Source organism: Scyliorhinus torazame, chromosome 14 (assembly GCF_047496885.1).
Source record: "Scyliorhinus torazame isolate Kashiwa2021f chromosome 14, sScyTor2.1, whole genome shotgun sequence".
Classification (NCBI taxonomy): Eukaryota; Metazoa; Chordata; class Chondrichthyes; order Carcharhiniformes; family Scyliorhinidae; genus Scyliorhinus; species Scyliorhinus torazame.
This window is the reverse complement of record NC_092720.1, coordinates 11,057,788-11,081,628: the sequence shown is the minus strand read 5'-3', so window position 1 is coordinate 11,081,628 and position 23,841 is coordinate 11,057,788. Positions and strand designations below refer to the sequence as shown.

At 51.9% G+C, this 23,841-nt stretch overlaps 1 protein-coding gene across 1 annotated transcript; it reads left to right on the top strand.

Moving 5' to 3' along the window:
* The first annotated feature begins 427 nt into the window (after positions 1-427).
* On the top strand, positions 428-10,018 carry LOC140389469 (tumor necrosis factor ligand superfamily member 10-like). The gene is given in 2 exon segments (XM_072473599.1): positions 428-578; positions 7,299-10,018. Coding segments are annotated over 2 exon segments (642 nt in total). The 3' UTR covers positions 7,790-10,018.
* The last annotated feature ends 13,823 nt before the right edge of the window (positions 10,019-23,841 follow it).

Here is a 23,841-nt window from a genome sequence, read left to right as displayed (position 1 = left end):
GGTCCCAGGTTCGATTCCGGCTTGGGTCACTGTCTGTGCGGAGTCTGCACGTTCTCCCCGTGTCTGCGTGGGTTTCCTCCGGGTGCTCCGGTTTCCTCCCACAGCCCAAAGATGTGCAGGTTAGGTGGATTGACCATGATAAATTGCCCCTTAGTGTCCAAAATTGCCCTGAGTGTTGGGTGGGGTTACTGGGTTATGGGGATAGGGTGGAGGTGTGGACCTTGGGTAGGGTGCTCTTTCCAAGAGCCGGTGCAGACTCGATGGGCCAAATGGCCTCCTTCTGCACTGTAAATTCTATGATGATTGTGACCCAACGTCTTCATGAGAGAAGTTGGGGGTGGAAATGGGTGGAACGAAAAGGCAGGGAGAAGAGTGAGAGGGAGGGAGGGATAGAGATAAATTCGGCACTGCGTCCATCCCTGAGGTGATGTATGAACTCTTTGTTCTGCTTCTTTCAGGTGAAGTGTCTCGTTTGCTCCCATCCCTGACGCAGTCGGAATCAGGTGCACGGCTAACTGTACAAAAAATTGCTGCTCATTTGACTGGGAACTACAAGACCAGGTCAACCCCACTGGCTGGTGAGTTATGGCCACTCGGAGTTCCTTCACTAGTAACGTTGGCAGCTTCTTTAATGTTGGCTACTTCGATATCATCTGCAAATAATAATATGGAGGTCCCTTGTTCGCACCATAAATGTAAATTTTGAATAATAAAGGCCATTGCAACACCGTTCTTTGCCCTCCTCCTATCTGAACAACTTTCCCTTACCTCCGCTCCCTGACTATTTTTAGCCAATTTGCTATCAGTTGAGCTATTTGTTGCCTGGCAGCGGCCCCCCCCCCCCCGACAATTCTCCGGGCCCCAATGGGCCGAGTGGCCGTCGGTTTCTGGGCAGTCCCGCCGGCGTGAAATGGACATGGACCCACATGGTGGGACCTGGCTGGTAGGCCGGCTGGTGTGGTCCTCGGGGGGGGGGGGGGGGGGCGCCAGTTGGGGGCTGTTGGCAGCAGCCCCCCCAGTAATTCTCCAGGCCCCGATGGGCCGAGCGGCTGTCCGTTTCTGGCCAGTCCCGCCGCCGTGGGTTACACATGGCCCACACGGCGGGACCTGGCATGTATGTCGGCGGGAGCGGTCCTTGTGGGGGCGCGGGGGGGGGGGAATCCGACCCTGGGGGGGGGGGGCCACGGTGGCCTGGCCCGCGATCGGGGCCCACCGATCTGCGGGCGGGCCTGTGCCGTGGGGGCACTCCTTCTTTCCGCCTCTGTAGGGCTCCGCCATGGCCGGCACGGAGATGAAACCCCCCCGCGCATGCTCTGGAATACGCCGGCCTGTCTGCGCATGCTCTAGAATACGCCGGCCTGTCTGCGCATGCTCTAGAATACGCCGGCCTGTCTGCGCATGCTCTAGAATACGCCGGCCTGTCTGCGCATGCGCGGAACCACACCGGCGGTTCTGCGCATGCGCTAACTCGCGCCGGCGTAACCTTCGGCGCTGGTTGGCGCGGTGCCAACCCCTCCGCCGCTGGCCTAACCCCTGGAAGTGCGGAGGATTCCGGAACTTCCGGTTGGCCCGGAGCCGGAGTGGTTTGCTCCATTTTTTTACGCTGGCGTCGTGCCATCGGGGGAGTCCCGCCCCCCCCCCCCCCCATCCCCTAAACTTTGCCACGGTTTTACCTTCTGATTTGATTTTTGATTGCAGGATAATGCAAATCTCAAAATCTATCGACCTCAAGTCTAGAACATGCTCAGTGACTGAGCTTCCACAGCCTCTGGGGCAGAGAATTCCAAAGATTCACCGCCCTTTGAGTGAAGAGGTGGCTCCTCATCTCAGTCCCAAATGGCCGACCTCTAACCCGGAAACCTTTCGACACCAGGGACCCCCAGGGTGTGGCGATTGGCTGAGAAACCGGAGTTGAGGTAGAGGTTCCGGTCCCGATCACATTGAATGGCCTCATGACCTACTCCAGCTCCTGTTTGTTATGTTACTTAAATTTGGGATTTTGAAATTCTGTTGGTTGGAGAGATAACAAAGAGAAGGGCGGAAAAAAAAGAAAGGTTTGCATTTATATAGCACCGTTCAACATGGTTCAACGGCCACTCCCAACATCCTGGGGTTGCCATTGGCCACAGACTGAACTGACTAGCTACATTTATACTGTGGCTACAATGGCAGGTCAAAGGTTTGGAATCCGATGAGTATCTCACTTCCTGACCCCTCCCAAAGCCTGTCCACCACCTACAAGGCTGGAGTGTGACGGAATACCCTCCACTTGCCTGGATGACTGAAGCTCCAACAACACTCAAGAAGCTCGACACAATACAGGGCAAAGCAAACCGCTTGATTGACACCCTATCCACAAACATTCACTCCCTCCACCACCGACGAACAGTGGCAGCCGTGTGAACCATCTACAAGATGCACTGCAGGAACTCACCAAGGTTCCTTAGACAGCACCTTCCAAACCCACGGCCACTATCATCTAGAAGGATAAGGGCAGCTGATACCTGGGAACCCCACCACCTGGAGACTCCCCTCCAAGTCACTCACCACCCCGACTGGGAAATATATCGGCCGTTCCTTCACTGTCGCTGGGTCAAAATCCTGGAACTCCCTCCCTAACAGCACAGCAGGTGTACCTACACCACACTTGTTAGGTGAATTGGACATTCTGAATTCCCCCTCAGTGTACCCGAACAGGTGCCGGAGTGTGGCGACGAGGGGATTTTCACAGTTACTTCATTACAAAGAACAAAGAACAAAGAAATGTACAGCACAGGAACAGGCCCTTCGGCCCTCCAAGCCCGTGCCGACCATACTGCCCGACTAAACTACAATCTTCTACACTTCCTGGGTCCGTATCCTTCTATTCCCATCCTATTCATATATTTGTCAAGATGCCCCTTAAATGTCCCTATCGTCCCTGCCTCCACTACCTCCTCCGGTAGTGAGTTCCAGGCACCCACTACCCTCTGCGTAAAAAACTTGCCTCGTACATCTACTCTAAACTTTGCCCCTCTCACCTTAAACCTATGCCCCCTAGTAATTGACCCCTCTACCCTGGGGAAAAGCCTCTGACTATCCACTCTGTCTATGCCCCTCATAATTTTGTATACCTCTATCAGGTCGCCCCTCAACCTCCTTCGTTCCAGTGAGAACAAACCGAGTTTATTCAATCGCTCCTCATAGCTTATGCCCTCCATACCAGGCAACATTCTGGTAAATCTCTTCTGCACCCTCTCTAAAGCCTCCACATCCTTCTGGTAGTGTGGCGACCAGAATTGAACACTATACTCCAAGTGTGGCCTAACTAAGGTTCTATACAGCTGCAACATGACTTGCCAATTCTTATACTCAATGCCCCGGCCAATGAAGGCAAGCATGCCGTATGCCTTCTTGACTACCTTCTCCACCTGTGTAGCCCCTTTCAGTGATCTGTGGACCTGTACTCCTAGATCTCTTTGACTTTCAATACTCTTGAGGGTTCTACCATTCACCGTATATTCCCTACCTGCATTAGCCCTTCCAAAATGCATTACCTCACATTTGTCCAGGTTAAACTCCATCTGCCATCTCTCCGCCCAAGTCTCCAGACAATCTAAATCCTGCTGTATCCTCAGACAGTCCTCATCGCTATCCGCAATTCCACCAACCTTTGTGTCGTCTGCAAACTTACTAATCAGACCAGTTACATTTTCCTCCAAATCATTTATATATACTACAAAGAGCAAAGGTCCCAGCACTGATCCCTGTGGAACACCACTGGTCACAGCCCTCCAATTAGAAAAGCATCCCTCCATTGCTACCCTCTGCCTTCTATGGCCTAGCCAGTTCTGTATCCACCTTGCCAGTTCACCCCTGATCCCGTGTGACTTCACCTTTTGTACTAGTCTACCATGAGGGACCTTGTCAAAGGCCTTACTGAAGTCCATATAGACAACATCTACTGCCCTACCTGCATCAATCATCTTAGTGACCTCCTCGAAAAACTCTATCAAGTTAGTTAAAACTCTATCAAGTTATTAGAGTGTTAATGTAAGCCTACTTGTGACACTAATAAAGATTATTATTATGGACTCCAACGGTTCAAGAAAGCAGCTCACCACCAACTTCTCAAGGGAAATTAGGGCTGGGCAACAAATGCTTGTCTGGCCAGTGAAGCCCACATCCACCCACGTCGGCGCTACCACCAAGAAAGCACAACAGCGCTTATACATCCTCAGGAAACTAAGGAAATTTGGCATGTCCACATTGACACACCAATTTTTGTTGGACGCACCATAGAAAGCATCCTATCAGGCTGCATCACAGCCTGGTATGGCAACTGCTCGGCCCAGGACCGCAAGAAACTTCAGAGAGTCGTGAACACCGCCCAGTCCATCACACAAACCCACTTCCCATCCATTGACACCATGTACACCTCCCGCTGCCTGGGGAAAGCGGGCAGCATAATCAAAGATCCCTCCCACCCGGCTTACTCACACTTCCAACTTCTTCCATCGGGCAGGAGATACAGAAGTCTGAGAACACGCACGAACAAACTCAAAAACAGCTTCTTCCCCGCTGTCACCAGACTCCTAAATGACCCTCTTATGGACTGAACTGATCTCTTCACACATCTTCTCTACTGAGTAGTACCACACTCCGTATGCTTCACCCGATGCCTGTGCCTATGTATTTACATTGTGTATTTATGCATGTCCTATGGTTTTTCGTGGATGGAATGATCTGCCTGGACTGTACGCAGGACAATACTTTTCACTGGACCTCGGTACATGTGACAATAAATCAAATCAATCAAAGTCAATAAAAAGACATTAGGCTGTCCCAAAGTGCTTTCTAGCCAATGAAGTACGTTTGAAGCACAGTCACTGTGGAAGTGTAGCAGCCAATTAACACGCAGCGAGCTCCTACAAACAGTGGTGAGGTATTGATCAATCTGTTGGTTCAAAGGGTTTTGTATCTTGATTGCCCCTCACAACTAGCCTTGAGCCTTTCAGCCTGGATTGCGCGCTGACGTTTCCGGAGAGTTGATTGAACTCATGGCCTGCTGACCAAGAGCTGAGAACATTCCTAGGTTGAGAAATGTTTCAAGACAGAGGTTGGAGACCAGGGGCGGGATTCTCCGACCCCCCGCCGGGTTGGAGAATCGCCGGGGGCTGGCGTGAATCCTGCTCCCGCCAGTTGCCGAATTCTCCGGCACCGGATATTCGGCGGGGGCCGGAATCGCGCCGTACCAGTCGGCGAGCGCCCCCCCCCCCCCCCCCCGGCGATTCTCCGGCCCGCGATGGGCCGAAGTCCCGCTGCTGGAATGTTTGTCCCGCCGGCGAGGATCAAACCACCTCTCTTCCCGGCGGGACAAGGCGGCGCGGGCAGGCTTTGGGGTCCTGGGGGGGGGCGTGGGGTGATCTGGCCCCCACGGTGGCCTGGCCCGCGATCGGGGCCCACCGAATTGCGGGCGGGCCTGTGCCGTGGGGGCACTCTTCTCCCTCCGCCTCGGCCACAGTCTTCACCATGGCGGAGGCGGAAGAACCCCCCCCCCCCCCGCCACCCCAGCGCATGCGCGGGGATGACGTCAGCAGCCGCTGACGCTCCCGCGCATGCGCGGACTTCCGCCGCCTGGCGAAGTCCTTTCGGCCCCGGCTGGCGTGGCGCCAAAGGCCTTCCACGCCAGCCGGTGGAGCGGAAACCGCTCCGGCGCGGGCCTAGCCCCTCACGGTGAGGGCTTGGCCCCTAAAGGTGCGGAGAAATCCACACCTTTGGGGCGCCCCGACCCCGGAGTGGTCCTCGCCACTCCATCCCGCCCGAACCCCCCGCCCCGCCGGGTAGGGGAGAATCCCGCCCCAGAGATGGGATAAGGATTGACTCTTAGATAAGGACATTTATGTCCCATCTTAAGGGCAATTAGGGATGGGCAATAAATGCTGACGTTGCCCATAACCTGTATTGTGTTGCAGATAAGGTCTCACCACTAACCAGTCTGAGTGCTTAAACTGAGGTGGTGTTGCAAACCCTCAACCTTAAAAGGCGAAGGGAAGTTTAAAACGATTAAAGATGTTGATAGTTTATGTAGAGAGGAATTATTCCTTCTGACGGGGAGAGTCCAGAACAAAAGGGCAGTCCCTTAAAATAAGAGCCAGGTTTTTCAGGAGTGATATCAGGAAGCTGTCCCTTACACAAAGGGAAGAGGGAGTCTCCTGGGAAAGCTGTCATTGCTGGAGGTCACTTGAAAATGTCAATCCTGAGAGTAGAAGATTTTTGTTACGCATGGGCACAGCGGCTTTCAGGAACAAGGTGGGAAATTAAGAGGCAGATGAGGTGTAATCTAACGGCACGCTGGAATGTTCCGGAAGGATTGAATGGCCCCCTCCTGTCCCTGTGGGTGGAATCCCTATGGAAAGACCTCAGGCTTCGGGACGGCTCAGAAGCACGGCAGCAGGATCGTCAAGGAGGTGCTCAGCTGACAAAGCGGCCTACCTCAGAATCCGCTGTCCCCGGTGCAGACATCGATGGGCCGAATGGCCTCCTTCTGCACTGTAAATTCTATGATTCTGGAGGGGGGGGTGCTTGCAGCACTGAGTGGAGGACAGTCCCATTGGGGAGGTGGCGCCGATGGGTAGGGAGGAACACATGAGAACCCTTCAAAATGGAGGCCTTCCCCCATGTGCGGCGAAAATGTAAAAAATAGAGGCCAGCGGTGTGAGGGACAGTGCCTCCTGCTGGATTTCCCAGAGACCCCAGCGTGTTGGGAAGCCACTCTAGCATCCAGCTTCAAAAAAACTTCATGTCCCCACCCCCAAACCTGCCTCTGCTGCCTTGGGAAGATTCCACTCGAAAAGAGATAGGGGCAGGTGCAGACCATTCGGCCCATCAAGCCTGCTCCTCCAACCAATGCCATCACGGCTGATCTTTTTGCCTCAACTTCACTCTCCAGGCCACTTTGAGAGAGACCAAAGATCTGCCCATCGCCACCTGAGAGGCACTCGACCGTCCTCAACCTGCTGGGGGGAGAGAATCTCAAAGATTCCGAACCCTTTGAGTGAAGAGACTTCTCATCTCAATCCGAAATGATCGACCCCCCCCTCCTACCCTGAGACTGGGCCACCCTGTGTTTCAGGTTACCCAGCTATTAGAAACTACCGCTCAGAATGCACCCTATCAACCTCCTTCACTACGTCTCAATGACTTCGCCTCCCCTTCTTCTAAACTCGAGAGATTAAATGCTCCGCTCGCCATTGCCGATAGATCTTTGGCCTACTCGAGCCTGTTGTCACTCAGCTTTTACTGTGTTAATGTTGCAGGTCCAGTGTCAAGGAAGCTTCAAGGACAGAAAATCCGCACCTGGGATCCCGAGAGAGGGCTAGCGTTCCTGCACAGTGTGGAATACAAAGATGGAGAGCTGATTATCCCGAAAACTGGACTCTATTACATCTATGGCCAGACCTACTTCCGATATTGCGAAGCTGCAGACTCCAGCCCAGCTGACTCGCTGTCAGTTTCCAGAAACACTCAGATGGTGCAGTATATCTACAAGAATACTGCCTACCCTGAACCTATTCTCTTAATGAAAAACACCCGGACAATATGCTGGGCTCGGAACAGGGAATATGAGTTGCATTCCATTTACCAGGGCGGAGTGTTTCAACTCAACTACCACGACAGAATATTTGTGACTGTCAGCAACGTCAGCTGGGTTGATATGGCTGCAGGATCCAGTTTTTTTGGCGCATTCCTGGTCAGTTAGACGGCTGGGGAAGGAAGTATCGCGAATCCCCGTTGTCCATTGGGCTAGTTTTACTTCTTTTCTTGGCCACGGCAGATCTTGTAGGAGACTGCGTGAAGATCAACTCGACAAGTTGTCAGTCACAGCTTGAAGACACGAATCAGAATTGTATTATCAAGCGGTTCCTCCGTCCTTGAGAGTGCTGAGGACTACGGGCCCAGCTGTGAATCCTCATGGGGGACTGGATCATAGGGTCAGTGCCCTTGTCTCTCTGCGACCTGGGTCCAGTTTCAACTCTTCCTGCTGGCTACAGTGGTCCAGTAGGCAATGAGCTTGAGTGGTCAAGACCCAGAGTTCAAAGTGGACATTGGACCCACAATAGTAAAGTACCCTCGCTTAGACACTATGGTGACAGGTAATGGTGACAGGAAATGCAAACTGTAGGGTTGTTGATCTGAGCAGACCAGAGGGAGAGCTTTACTTTGCATCTATCCTGTGCAGTACCTCACCTGTGAGTGCTGAGTGTCGTCGGAAAGTTCCCAAAGGTCTTCCATTCCCCAATACTGACATTCCTCACCTTAACAAAGGAACATTGAGGGGTAATTCCATGAGCCCTTGCTGTGATCCATAGGTGGAGTCATCGGCTCATAAACTACCCGCCCTCCCCCCACCTTCCCCTTGCTTATTAACATGAAGATGCCGAAGGGTTTCTGACTTCCCACAGGCTAGCATGAGTTCACCCTACGATTGCTCCAAGTTACTGTCGCTCCCTAAGACCGTTTCATACAGTAGCCATAGAGGTGAAGAGGCTGCCATTGCCTCGCATGGGAAGTCTGGCATCGCTATCCACCACTTTCAGACTTGAGGAGTGTAACTGATAAAATGTACAGTCCGAGCATGTAGCTGTTGGGTGGGGTCAGTGCGCACTTCATCTAATAGGCGAGGGCACACAGTGAAAAAAGGAGCAATATATATTCTTCTGCTATGCAAAGAACAAAGAGAACTCTGACTATCCACTCTGTCCATGCCCCTCGTAATTTTGTAGACTTAATTTTGAAAGAGAAAGACATCCTGTATGAAATAATATGTATATGTATATGTATATATGTAGATGTATATACGTATATATGTATATGTATATATATATATGTATATGCGTATATGTAGATGTATATATGTGTATATGTATATATGTAGACACTTTTTTACTTTGTAAGCCATTGTGTTCTATAAGAATAATTTTTATTGGTGTCACAAGTAGGCTTACATTAACACTGCAATGAAGTTACTGTGAAAAGCCCCTAGTTGCCACATTCCAGTGCCTGTTCAGGTACACAGAGAGAGAATTCAGAATGTCCAATTCACCTAACAAGCTCGTCTTCCGGGACTTGTGGGAGGAAACTGGAGCACCCGGAGGAAACCCACGCAGGCACGGGGAGAAGGTGCAGACTCCACACAGACAGTGACCCAAGCCGGGAATCGAACCTAGGACCCTGGTGCTGTGAAGCGACAGTGCTAACCACTGTGCTGCCCTCTATTCATTCAATGAATGCCAGGTATTCTTGGTGCCGTTGAATCAGTGAATTCAGGAATGAAATTTGGGTGATGATAGAGTGCATGCCTGTGAGCGAGCCACTCAACATTTAGATTAATGGCTGGAAGGAGTTCTGTGAGAATGTGTAACCTTCGCTCCCTCCCCCTGTAACTGCACCCAGAGCATTCAGTTTTCCCAAGTGCAAGGAAATGTCTTCCCAGTTTTCTTTCAAGCCTGTCTCCCAGCTGAAACGGTGGGACAGCCAGTCATAAAGGATCACATGTTATGAGCACTGCTCACCATAGGTGTGAGGATAAGTCTACACAGGGTGGTGGGAGGGGTTTTGATAGCTTCTCAGCTGCCACAGACGCAAGGCGTGGCTTTACCTGCACCGTATAAGACAGTCAGTGCCCAGGAGGCTGTGGTTGGTTGATTTTGACTGTTACTGAGATTGAGGCTCAGGTCGACCCTCACGCCAAGCATCAAACCCAGGAGCTCCTCACCATTATCACCTCTGTCACTCCTCCTCCTGTCTTCTCACCCAGCTTCTGTCTTGTGTCTGTACCTCACTTTTAAACCCCCACCTCAACCAGGCCACTGTAGCAATGCCCCACATACTGGGGGAAATGACATTGGGCCATCATAGGAAGTGGCTTGAATACTATCGGATGGAGCGCATCACAACCTCTTCTGTAAATATTACTGTTCTATGTGTCAATGTGAATGTCATAAATGTACATATGATTAAATTTGTTTTGATCTTTTCTCTGTGGATCTATTATTAGTCTTAATGATTTGGAGTACAAGGCAGATAAACTTTCCGTAATGCCATCAGTCAATAGAATTGACGTATAACCATCTTCAGCTGCTTCATCAATGACCTTCCTTCCATCATAAGGTCAGAAGTGGGGATGTTCGCAGATGATTGGTCAATGTTCAGCACCGTGAGCGACTCCTCAGACACTGAAGCAGTCCATGTCCAAATGTAGTGAGACATTCAGGCTTGGGCTGGCAAGGGGCAAGTTACATTCACGCCACACGCCAGACAACGACCATCTCCAACATGACAGAATCTAGGCATCTCCCATTGACATTCAATGGCATTGCCATCACTGAATTCCCCACTATCAACATCCTGGGGGTTACCATTGACCAGAAACTGAACAGGACAAACCTTATAAATACTGCGGCTACCAGAGCAGGTCAGAGGCTGGGAATTCTGCAGCGAGTAACTCACCTCCTGACACCCCCCTCCCCCCCTCAGAGCCTGCCCACCATCGACAAGGCACAAGTCAGGAGTGTGAAGGAATACTCTCCACTTGCAAGAAGCCTGATACCATCCAAGACAAAGCAGCCAATTTATCACCAATTTAGACATTCAATTCTCCCCCCCCACCCACACCCCCACCACCGCTGACTCACAGCGGCAACAATGTTGTTACAGCTACAAGATGTGCTGCAGCAACTCACCAAGGTTCCTTTGACAGCACTTTCCAAACCCGTGGCCTCTGCCACCTGGAACGGAAAAGGCAATAGACGCATGGGAATACCGCCACCTGCATGCTACCCTCCCAGTCACCCAGCATCCTGAGCTGAGCTGAGCACAGATCAGCATTCCTTCCTCATTGCTGGATCAAAATGCTCAACGATGGAACAATAGAGGGTCTATCTCCATGTCTATTTCTATAGGCCTCCGAAAAGTTCCAGAGTTGTAGAGGAAAGGATTGCAAAGATGATTCTGGATAGGAGCGAAAGCAACAGGGTAGTTGTTATGGGGGACTTTAACTTCCCAAATATTGACTGGAAACGCTAGAGTTCGAGTACTTTAGATGGGTCTGTTTTTGTCCAATGTGTGCAGGAGGGTTTCCTGACACAGTATGTAGATAGGCCAACGAGAGGCGAGGCCATATTGGATTTGGTACTGGGTAATGAACCAGGACAGGTGTTAGATTTGGAGGTAGGTGAGCACTTTGGTGATAGTGGCCACAATTCGATTACGTTTACTTTAGTGATGGAAAGGGATAGGTATATACCGCAGGGCAAGAGTTATATCTGGGGGAAAGGCAATTATGATGTGATGAGGTAAGACTTAGGATGCATCAGATGGAGAGGAAAACTGCAGGGGATGGGCACAATGGAAATGTGGAGCTTGTTCAAGGAACAGCTACTGCATGTCCTTGATAAGTAGGTACCTGTCAGGCAGGGAGGACGTGGTCGAGCAAGGGAACCGTGGTTTATTAAAGCAGTCAAAACACTTGTCAAGAGGAAGAAGGAGGCTTATGTAAAGATGAGACATGAAGGTTCAGTTAGGGCGCTCGAGAGTTACAAGTTAGCTAGGAAGGACCTAGAGAGCTAAGAAGAGCCAGGAGGGAACATGAGAAGTCTTTGACAGGTAGGATCAAGGATAACCCTAAAGCTTTCTATAGATAGGTCAGGAATAAACGAATGACTAGGGTAGGAGTAGGGCCAGTCAAGGACAGTAGTGGGAAGTTGTGCTTGGAGTCCGAGGAAATAGGAGAGGTGCTAAATGAATATTTTTCGTCAGTATTCACACAGGAAAAAGACAATGTTGTCGAGGAGAATACTGAGATTCAGGCTACTAGACTAGAAGGGCTTGAGGTTCATAAGGAGGAGGTGTTAGCAATTCTAGAAAGTGTGAAAATAGATAAGTCCCCTGGGCTGGATGGGATTTATCCTAGGATTCTCTGGGAAGCTAGGGAGGAGATTGCTGAGCCTTTGGCTTTGATCTTTAAGTCATCTTTGTCTACAGGAATAGTGCTAGAAGACTGGAGAATAGCAAATGTTGTCCCCTTGTTCAAGAAGGGGAGTAGAGACAACCCCAGTAACTATAGACCAGTGAGCCTTACTTCTGTTGTGGGCAAAATCTTGGAAAGGTTTATAAGAGATAGGATGTATAATCATCTGGAAAGGAATAATTTGATTAGAGATAGATAACATGGTTTTGTGAAGGGTAGGTCATGCCTCACAAGCCTTATTGAGTTCTTTGAGAAGGTGACCAAACAGGTGGATGAGGGTAAAGCAGTTGATGTGGTGTATATGGATTTCAGTAAAGCGTTTGATAAGGTTCCCCACGGTAGGCTACTGCAGAAAATACGGAGGCATGGGATTCAGGGTGATTTAGCAGTTTGGATCGGAAATTGGTTAGCTGGAAGAAGACAAAGGATGGTGGTTGATGGGAAATGTTCAGACTGGAGTCCAGTTACTAGTGGTGTGCCACAAGGATCTGTTTTGGGGCGACTGCTGTTTGTCATTTTTATAAATGACCTGGAGGAGGGCGTAGAAGGATGGGTGAGTAAATGTGCAGATGACACTAAAGTCGGTGGAGTTGTGGACAGTGCGGAAGGATGTTACAAGTTACAGAGGGACATAGATAAGCTGCAGCGCTGGGCTGAGAGGTGGCAAATGGAGTTTAATGCAGAAAAGTGTGAGGTGATTCATTTTGGAAGGAATAACAGGAAGACAGAGTACTGGGCTAATGGTAAGATTCTTGGCAGTGTGGATGAGCAGAGAGATCTTGGTGTCCATGTACATAGATCCCTGAAAGTTGCCACCCAGGTTGAAAGGGTTGTTAAGAAGGCGTACGGTGTGTTAGCTCTCATTGGTTGAGGGATTGAGTTTCGGAGCCATGAGGTCATGTTACAGCTGTACAAAACTCTGGTGCGGCCGCATTTGGAGTATTGCGTGCAATTCTGGTCGCTGCATTATAGGAAGGATGTGGAAGAATTGGAAAGGGTGCAGAGGAGATTTACCAGGATGTTGCCTGGTATGGAGGGAAGATCTTATGAGGAAAGGCTGAGGGACTTGAGGCTGGTTTCGTTAGAGAGAAGAAGGTGAAGAGGTGACTTAATTGAGGCATACAAGATGATCAGAGGATTGGATAGGGTGGACAGTGAGAGCCCTTTTCCTTGGATGGTGATGTCTAGCACGAGGGGACATAGCTTTAAATTGAGGGGAGATAGATATAAGACAGATGTCAGAGGTAGGTTCTTTACTCATAGAGTAGTAAGGGCGTGGAATGCCCTGCCTGCAACAGTAGTGGACTCGCCAACACTAAGGGCATTCAAATGGTCATTGGATAGACATATGGACGATAAGGGAATAGTGTAGATGGGCTTTAGAGTGGTTTCACAGGTCGGCGCAACATCGAGGGCCGAAGGGCCTGGACTGCGCTGTAATGTTCTATGTTCTATATCAGGATGGTGCGTGGCTTGGAGGGGAACCTGCAGCTTGAGGTATTCCCATGGTGTACCTTCACCTTGTAAACTGCAGGGGCAGGGGAATGTAGCTCACCACGATCTCCTCGAGGGCAATTTGGAATGAGTAATAATTGAAATTTATTCCAAACCTAGAGAATGAGAAAATGTTGACGGTATAACTTTGAACCTGGAGAACATGGGCGGGATTCTCCGACCCCCCGCCGGGTCGGAGAATCGCCGGGGGGGGGGGGGAGGGGCGGCGTGAATCCCACCCCCGCCGGTTGCCGAATTCTCCGGCACCGGGTATTCGGCGGGGACGGGGATGGCACCGCGCCAGTCGGCAGCCCCCCCCCCCCCCCGGCGATTCTCCGGCCCGCGATGGGCCGAAGTCCCGCTGCTGTCATGCCTGTCCCGCCGGCGAGAATCAAACCACCTCCCTTACCGGCGGGACAGGCGGTGCGGGCGGGCTCCGGGGTCCTGGGGGGGGGGGGGGGGGGGGCGCGGGGCGATCTGGCCCCCGGGGGGTGCCCTCACGGTGGCCTGGCCCGCGATCGGGTCCCACCGATCCGCGGGCGGGCCTGTGCCGTGGGGGCACTCTTTTCCTTCCGCCTCGGCCACAGCCTCCGCGATGGCCGACGCATAAGAGACACACCCCCCTGCGCATGCCCGGGGATGACGTCAGTGGCCGCTGACGCCCCCACGCATGCGCGGACTTCCGCCGCCCGGCGAAGTCCTATCGGCCCCGGCTGCTGTGGCGCCAAAGGCCTTCCACGCCAGCCGGCGGGACAGCAACCACTCCGGCGAGCTCTTAGCCCCTGATTGTGAGTGCTTGGCCCCTAAAGGTGCGGGGAAATCCGCACCTTTGGGGTGGCCCGACGCCGGAGTGGTTCCTGACACTCCATCCCGCCGGGACCCCCCGCCCCGCCGGGTCGGGGAGAATCCCGGCCCATGTAGCTGCGTGTGAATATCCCATTACTGGCTGCCCTTGACCTCCTAGGTGGTAGAGGTCACAGTTTTGACTTGGTCCTCACCTCAATAGCTTCTCTGCCTTGTGACTCTATTACCTGCTTACCCAATCAGAACATGAAGCTATAGGACGCCAGGTCCACTCCTTGCTGCACTTGATGTTCACACAGACAGTGTCACAGACTGACAAGGTGAGGCCACACCTGGAGTATTGTGGGCAGTTTTGGTGTCCTTATCTGAGGAAGGATGTTCTTGCTATGGAGGGAGTGCAGCGAAGGTTCCCCAGGCCTGGGGTGGCGGGACTGATGTATGAGGAGAAACTGAGTTGGTTTGTCGCCGGTCTTCAGGAGAATGAGGGGGGATCTCATAGAAACCTATAAAATTCTAACAGGACTGGACAGGGTAGATGCAGGAAGGATATTCCTGATGGTGGAGATGTCCAGAACCAGGGGCGGGATTCTCCGCAAACTGGCGCGATGTCCGCGTCCCGGCGCCAAAAACGACGCGGATCACTCCGGCGTCGGGCCGCCCCAAAGGTGCGGAATTCTCCGAACCTTTAGGGGCCAAGCCCTCACCTTGAGGGGCTAGGCCCGTGCCGGAGTGGTTTCCGCTCCGCCGGCTGGCGGGAAAGGCCTTTGGCGCCACGCCAGCCGGCACCGAAAGGACTTCGCCGGGCGACGCATACGCGGGAGCGTCAGCTGCTGCTCACGGCATCCCCGTGCATGCGCAGGGGAGGGGGTCTCTTCCGCCTCCACCATAGTGAAGACCATGGCGAAGGCGGAAGAAAAAGAGTGCCCCCCACGGCACAGGCCCGCCCGCGGATCGGTGGGACCCGATCGCGGGCCAGGCCACCGTGGGGGCTGCCCCCGGGGCCAGATCGCCCCGCACCCCCCCGCCCCAGGACCCCGGAGCCCGCCCGCGCCACCTGCTCCCGCCAGTAAGGTAGGTGGTTTAATCCACGCCGGCTGGAGAGGGTCGACAGCGGCGGGACTTCGGCCCATTGCAGGCCGGAGAATCGCCGGGGGTGGGCCCGTCGACCGGCGCGATTCCCGCCGAATCTCTGGTGGCGGAGAATTCAGGACACGGCGGGGGCGGGACTCACGCCAGCCCCCGGCGATTCTCCGACCCGGTGGGGGGTCGGAGAATCGTGCCCCATGGGTCACAGTCTGAGGGTACGGGGTAGACCATTTGGGACAGAGCTGAGGAGACATTTCTTCACCCAGAGAGTGGTCGGCCTGTGGAATTCATTACCACAGGAAGTAGTTGAGGCCAAAACATGTTTTCAAGCAGCAGTTAGATGCAGCACTTGGAATAAAGGGTTCAAAGAATGTGGGGGAAAAGCAGGATTAGGCTGCTGAGTTGGAGGATCAGCCATGATCATAATGAATTGTCGGGCCGAATCGCCTCCTCCTGCCTGTTTCTATGACAATGTCACACACAGACACGGGCTGATAGTGCCACACAGCTGCCAGTAAGTGGCACTCTAAACCAAAAAATATTCAAACATTCTTGTGGAAAGAGTCCTCAGAAGCCAATTTAAAACGAGAAGACTGAAACTGACCAGGAAAGCAATATTTTGGAAAATGGCAAGGGGACCTGAAAATCAGAAATCATACGTTAAATACCCCTCAACCACCAAGTTGCTGATGTTCTTGGACAGGCTGCTCTTTATTTGATTTGATTTCTATCTGCTCCTGTAATAGCCAGCTTGTCACAAGGTTGAATGCCCCAAGTGATTAGGGGCGGCGAGGGAGTCCGAGGGCAGGTGGGGTGCGAATGTAGTGTTGGATTGATTTACGGCACGCCTGCAGCTTCGTGCCTTGACCTGGATGCAAAGGGGATCGGACACCAGCCAGTCACTGGTTAACCAACATCGAATGTGCGCTCTTCCCCCAAAACCAATTTCACCCTCCGCAACTCTAAAATCAATGCAAGAGTATTCATCCAAAATTTAACCGCCTCTTAAACATCTGTTCTTTCAGCGCCATTAGCAAGAAAGTCCTGCATTTCCATAGCACCTTTCACAGCTGCAGGATGCAGGAAGTGCAGTCATTGTTCTAATGTCGGATACACAGCAGCTAATTTGGGCACAGCAAGATCCCAGAAACAGCAATGTGACAAACGGCCAGATAATCTTTTATTTCCCCCCCAATGATGGTGGCTGAGGGGTAAATAATGGCCGGGGCACCGGAGAAAAGGCCACAGCACTTCTTCCAATAGGGCTGTGGGAACTATACGTTCATCTGAGAGGGCAGGTGGACATTGATTTAACATCCCACCCAATAGACATCATTCCCTTAGTGCCACACAGCGATTGTCTGCATAGATTTTTAATTCTCTGGCGTGGGGTTTGAACCCACAACCTTCAAACAAAGTAGAGGAGATGCTGCCCATTGATCCGGAACGCACAAGAATAGGCCAACCGATCGGCGTTCTTGCTCCTGTGCATATTAGACAGTGAGTGAGCATCAGTGATTGACTGGGAATTTCCCTGTTCCTTGGTTGAAAGCATGCTGACTCTCAGAGGGGTAAGATCAGTTTGGGGCAGTGGAGTAAAACTGATGATTATTGAGCAGGGTGATTGTACACCCTGCTGGATTTTCTGCCACTTGCACAGAGTATGGAACTGCGGCTGATTCATTCTCACCCTATTTACACTTTTACCCACAGGCCCAGCATTGACCCTCAGTATTCACAACCTTTTTCGGGGTTAGAGTTCCAGAGTTTCACCAATATTTGTGCAAAGACACTTTGACGCTGGTGTCATGATGTGCAGACATGCAGATAATGATATACAGACAGGCAGCTAATGAACACAGAGAACAGGACATGACCAATGAGCAGGCAGGACACTCAGGGGTGGTATCTCATTAAAAAAAGGCACGAGGTACTCACACTCCGCCTCTTTCCACTGATGAACATCTACAGAGTGAGTCAGGGTGTATGTACAGTATCACACCTCCAGCACGTGGCTAAGAGCTAGTCTGGTTCAGTCAGACAGAGTAACCACACTTAGGTTAGCAGAGAGTCGAACTCGAGAACTGTGCTAACTGTGCTACTGGTTCAATAACTCAGATTGAACTAACTTCAAAGTCTGGAGTATCTTTTGGTTAAAGCTGCATCCAGTTGCAGCCTGTGTTATCCCAGAGTACAGAACACAAGATGCTGCCAGGAGACTGCTTAATCTAGGTGGTTTACCTCAGTCCGTTCCGTGACGACCAGCGAATGTACCCCGGCACCATGGAGAAGATTCAGGCTCCTCACCAGCTCAGGACCTCCGGCAATCTCAGTGCCAACTGGCGGACATTCAAGCAAAGGTTTCTGCTGTACATCAAAGCTTCGGACCTCGTGGGTGCGTCTGATGCAAGGAAGATCGAGCTTCTCCTCCCAACAGCGGGTGATGAAGCCATCGAACTCTTCAACTCTTTTCACTTCACCGAAGGCCAGGATAAGACAAAGTTTCAGACCATCCTGGACATGTTGGACAGTCGCTGTGAAGTGGACACCAATGAAATCTTCAAGTGCTACATATTGAAACAGCGTCTACAAGGTAAAGATGAATCTTTCAACTCCTTCTTAACTAACCTCCGCCGACTAGCGCTGTCCTGCAACTTTGGTGATATTGCTGACTCCATGATCAGAGACCAAATCGTTTTTGGAGTTCACTCTGATCCTCTGAGAGCAGCTACTGAAAATCAAGCACATGACCCTGCCAGTCACGATTGAAACATGCACAGTGCATGAGCACGCCAAAAATCGCTATGCCCAGTACAAATCGGCTGAAAATGAGAAACTTGCCTCCCACGAGGCAGAGAGTGTGCAGGCCATCTCCCGGATGCAGCGCCTCAGCATTGATGAAAGCGGCCATTTCGCGCGCTTTTCCTGGGGCCCCACGCATGCGCGATGCGAACTGGATAACGAAGCGGCCGATACCCGCACTGCGCATGTGCGACGACGCGCGGAGCGTCAAGTCGCCAACGTCATGACGTGCTCGAACTGCGGAAACGCCCACTTAAAGAAACACTGCCCTGCAAGAGGCAGGCGATGTTTAAACTGCGGGAAGCCTGGACACTATGCAGCCTTGTGCAGGTCTGCACCACCAGTCAGGGGCCAGCGCTCCCAACTCCGACAGCGTCGCGTTCAGAGTGTGCAACAACGATTACAGGATTCTGATCCTGGCTGCACAACGGATCCAGAGGAAGAATGCTTGGACTCCGCCTACTGTGTGGGCATCATTACCAAATGTGAATATTCCACATCCAACTCATCGCAAATTCAATCCATCCTCGCTGTGGATTCTGCGGACGAATGGTGTGCAGTGACGCAGGTCAACCGCTGCTCCATCCAGTTTAAGCTGGACACAGGTGCTTCTGCCAACCTCCTCTCACAGGCAGATTTCAAACGCATCAAGAAGCCCCCCAAGGTCCTTCTAGCAGCCTGCAGGCTCCTGGACTACAACGGAAATGCCATCATGGCACTGGGATCCTGCCATCTACTCGTCTCCAACCGGAGCACCCATGCACGGCTACGTTTTGAAATTGTCAAGCCAGACAGGGCATCCTTACTTGGCGCGCAGGCCTGCGAGCAGCTGAACCTCGTGCAGCGGGTTTACACAATGACATCCTCCAATGTGGATCTTCAGGCCGGCATTGACGACATCCTCGCTCAGTATCCGGATGTGTTCGACGGGATGGGCACGCTGCCATATCGATACAAGATTCTGCTACGACCTGATGCCAAGCCAGTGGTGCACGCACCACGCCGGGTCCCGGCTCCGCTGAGGGAGCGCCTGAAGGCACAGCTCAAGGATCTTCAGCAAGAGGGCATCATTTCCAAGGTAACCAAACTGACTGACTGGGTCAGCTCGATGGTACGCGTTAGAAAGCCTTTGGGAGACCTGCGCATCTGCGTTGATCCCAAGGATCTCAATAAGAAAATAATGCGTGAACACGACCCCATCCCGAAGCGGGAGGAACTCACCAGTGAGATGGCACACGCATTTTTTTTCACCAAGTTAGATACGTCACATGGATTTTGGCAAATCCAGCTGGATGAGTCCAGCAGAAGGCTCTGCACCTTCAACACACCGTTTGCTGATATTACTATAATCGCATGCCGTTTGGCATTGTCTCGGCATCGGCGATCTTCCATTGCAATATGGAGCAGATGATGGAGGGCATTGAAGGGGTTCGTGTGTACGTGGACAACATCATCCTACGGTCCACAACCCCTGAAGAGCATGTTTCCCGTCTCCAGCAGGTATTCCGCCGTGTCCATGCCAATGGCCTGAAGCTGAACAGGTCCAAATGTTGCTTTGGCATGTCGACACTCAAGTTCCTAGGTGACCAGATCTCTCAGCAGGGTATGCGCCCGGACACAGACAAGGTCAAGGCCATCAAAGCCATGAAGGTCCCTGAAGACAAGAGCAGTATTGCACTTCCTGGGCATGGTCAATTTTCTGGGCAAGTTCATCCCAAACCTGGCCTCACACACCACGGCCCTACGAAACCTGGTGGAAAAGGTCCACTGCCTTTGAGTGGAAGGCAGCACATCAGGCAGAGTGGTTGGAGCTGAAAGCCAAGCTCACCGCTGCACCCGTCTTGGTATTTTTCGACCCAGACAGGGAGACGAAGATCTCGACAGATGCGAGCCAGGATGGCATCGGTGCGGTGCTGCTTCAACGCAATGACACTTCATCCTGGGCACCGGTAGCCTACGCATCGAGGGCCATGACGCCCACTGAAACACGGTATGTGCAAATAGAGAAGGAATGCCTGGGCCTTCTCACTGGCATTCTCAATTTTCACGACTATGTCTACGGCCTGCCGACATTCACAGTCGAGACGGATCACAGGCCTCTGGTCCACATTGTCCACAAGGACCTGAACGACATGACGCCTCAGTTGCAGCGGATCCTCCTCAAACTTAGACTGTATGACTTTGACTTAGTGTACACGCCGGGCAAGGAGCTCATCATCGCTGATGCCTTGTCCCGCTCCATCACCTTGCCTAGTGAACCGCTGGAAATCATCCGGCAGATTGAACCACAGGTGCAGCTGTGTGCTAGCACCCTCCCGGCGTCTGATGAGAAGGTGGTTCGTATCCGCGAAGAGACAGCCAAAGACCCCCTCTTGCAGCGTGTCATGCACCACCTCGTCAATGGCTGGCAGAAAGGGAAGTGCCCTCAATTTTACAATATAAAGGACGACCTGGCGGTGATTGATGGTATCCTCCTCAAGCTGGACCGGATTGTCATTCCACTCAGTCTCCAGAGCTTGGTGCTCCGCCAAATCCATGAGGGACACCTGGGCGTCGAGAAGTGCAGACGCAGAGCCAGGCAGGCTGTCTACTGGCCCGGTATTAGCCAGGACATCTCGAACATGGTCCTCAACTGTGCGACCTGTCAACGCTTCCAGCCAGCGCAGAGCAAGGAGACGCTCCAGCAGCATGAAATCGAGACCTCCCCGTGGTCCAAGATTGGCATCGACCTCTTTCATGCGAATGGTCGCGACTATGTGTTGATTATTGACTATTTCTCCAATTACCCTGAAGTCGTGAAGCTCTCAGACCTCACATCTCGGACCGTCATCAAGGCCTGTAAGGAGATGTTCTCCAGGCATGGTATCCCACTCACTGTCATGAGTGACAATGGCCCGTGCTTCAACAGCCACGAATGGTCATACCATTGCAAACATGTCACTTCCAGCCCACACTATCCGCGGTCCAATGGGAAGGTTGAAAAAGGGGTGCACATTGTGAAACAGCTCATCTGCAAGGCCGCAGATTCTGCTTCTGACATCTACCTCGCGCTGCTTGCGTACAAGGCGACCCCACTGTCCACTGGTATGTCGCCGTCTCAACTCCTGATGAACTGGGACCTGCGAACGACCCTTCCAGCCATACACATGCCCAACCTGGATCACCTCCCGGTGCTGCAGAAGGTGCAGCAGCTCCGAATCCATCAGAAGCATGGCTATGATGCTCATGCCACCAATTTGCCCGTGTTATCCCCGGCAGACACTGTCAGGATCAAGATACCGGATGATGGCTGGTCTGCTCCAGCTGTCATTGTTCGACAGGCTGCGCCCCGCTCGTATGTTGTACGAATGGCTGATGGATCCCGCCTGTCAAGGCACCGTCGTCCCCGCCACCACCGCTCCGGCGGTCGACAAGGATCAGCCGCAAGTCACAGAGACTGGACTTATGAACATTTCTTTTGTTTGCTATGTTCTGTTTTCTCACATTAGACAGCTGACTTCACATGTAAATACATTCACATATGCCACTGCTTGTAAATATGTTAATATATGCCACCACATGTTAGTACGTTCCCATATGCCAACAAAACATTAAGAATAAGGGGGAGATGTCATGATATGCAGACATGCAGATAATGATATACAGACAGGCACAGACAGGCAGCTAATGAACACAGAGAACAGGACATGACCAATGAGCAGGCAGGACACTCAGGGGTGGTATCTCATTATAAAAGGCACGAGGCACTCACACTCCGCCTCTTTCCACTGATGAACATCTGCAGAGTGAGTCAGGGTGTATGTACAGTATCACACCTCCAGCACGTGGCTAAGAGCTAGTCTGGTTCAATCAGACAGAGTAACCACACTTAGGTTAGCAGAGAGTCGAACTCATAGAGAACTGTGCTAACTGTGCTACTGGTTCAATAAATCAGATTGAACTAACTTCAAGGTCTGGAGTATCTTTTGGTTAAAGCTGCATCCAGTTGCAGCCTGTGTTATCCCAGAGCACATGACAATAGCTGGGTAATCCGGCCCAATATCAGGATGAGGCCTACATTATCTCCACCCAACAATCAAGCTGGGTTTTGAAAGATATTGAGTGGAAATCTCACTCAAAGGCCAAACATGTCCCACTTGTACAGTGGGACTTGGCATTTCCCAATGTCGGAGCTTTAAATGTTCGTGCACCATGGGGTAAAATACAGAGTAAAAACTCACTCCACACGGTCCCCATCAAACACTCCCAGGACAGGTACAGCACGGGGTTAGATACAGAGTAAAGCTCCCTCTACACTGTCCCCAACAAACACTCCCAGGACAGGTACAGCACGGGGTTAGATACAGAGTAAAGCTCCCTCTACACTGTCCCCATCAAACACTCCCAGGACAGGTACAGCACGGGATTAGATACAGAGTAAAGCTCCCTCTACACTGTCCCCATCAAACACTCCCAGGACAGGAACAGCACGGGATTAGATACAGAGTAAAGCTCCCTCTACACTGTCCCCATCAAACACTCCCAGGACAGGTACAGCATGGGGTTAGATACAGAGTAAAGCTCCCTCTACACTGTCCCCATCAAACACTCCCAGGACAGGTACAGCACGGAGTTAGATACAGAGTAAAGCTCCCTCGACACTGTCCCCATCAAACACTCCCAGGACAGATACAGCACGGGGTTAGATACAGAGTAAAGCTCCCTCTACACTGTCCCCATCAAACACTCCCAGGACAGGGACAGCACGGGGTTAGATACAGAGTAAAGCTCCCTCTACACTGTCCCCATCAAACACTCCCAGGACAGGTGCAGGATAGGGTTAGATACAGAGTAAAGCTCCCTCTACACTGCCCCCATCAAATACTCCCAGGACAGGTACAGCACGGGGTTAGATACAGAGTAAAGCTCCCTCTACACTGTACCTATCAAACACTCCCAGGACAGGTACAGCACGGGGTTAGATACAGAGTAAAGCTCCGTCTACACTGTACCTATCAAACACTCCCAGGACAGGTACAGCACGGGGTTAGATACAGAGTAAAGCTCCGTCTACACTGTCCCCATCAAACACTCCCAGGACAGGTACAACACAGTGTTAGATACAGAGTAAAGCTCCCTCTCCACTGTCCCCATCAAACACTCCCAGGACAGGTACAGCGCGGGTTAGATACAGAGTAAAGCTCCGTCTACACTGTCCCCATCAAACACTCCCAGGACAGGTACAGCACGGGGTTAGATACAGAGTAAAGCTCCGTCTACACTGTCCCCATCAAACACTCCCAGGACAGGTACAGCACGGGGTTAGATACAGAGTATAGCTCCATCTACACTGTCCCCATCAAACACTCCCAGGACAGTACAGCACGGGGTTAGATACAGAGTAAAGCTCCCTCTGCACTGTCCCCATCAAACACTCCCAGGACAGGTACAGCACGGGGTTAGATACAGAGTAAAGCTCCATCTATACTGACCCCATCAACACTGTCAGTGAAAGTACAAGATTTACAATGAAGTAAATTTAAATTTCTCATCCTTGTTTTCAAATCCCTCCATGGCCTCACCTGCTCCTCGCTCTGTAACCTGACCAGCCCTGGGCGCCCCAAGAACTCTGTGCTACCCGATTCTGGCCTTGTGCATCCTCACTT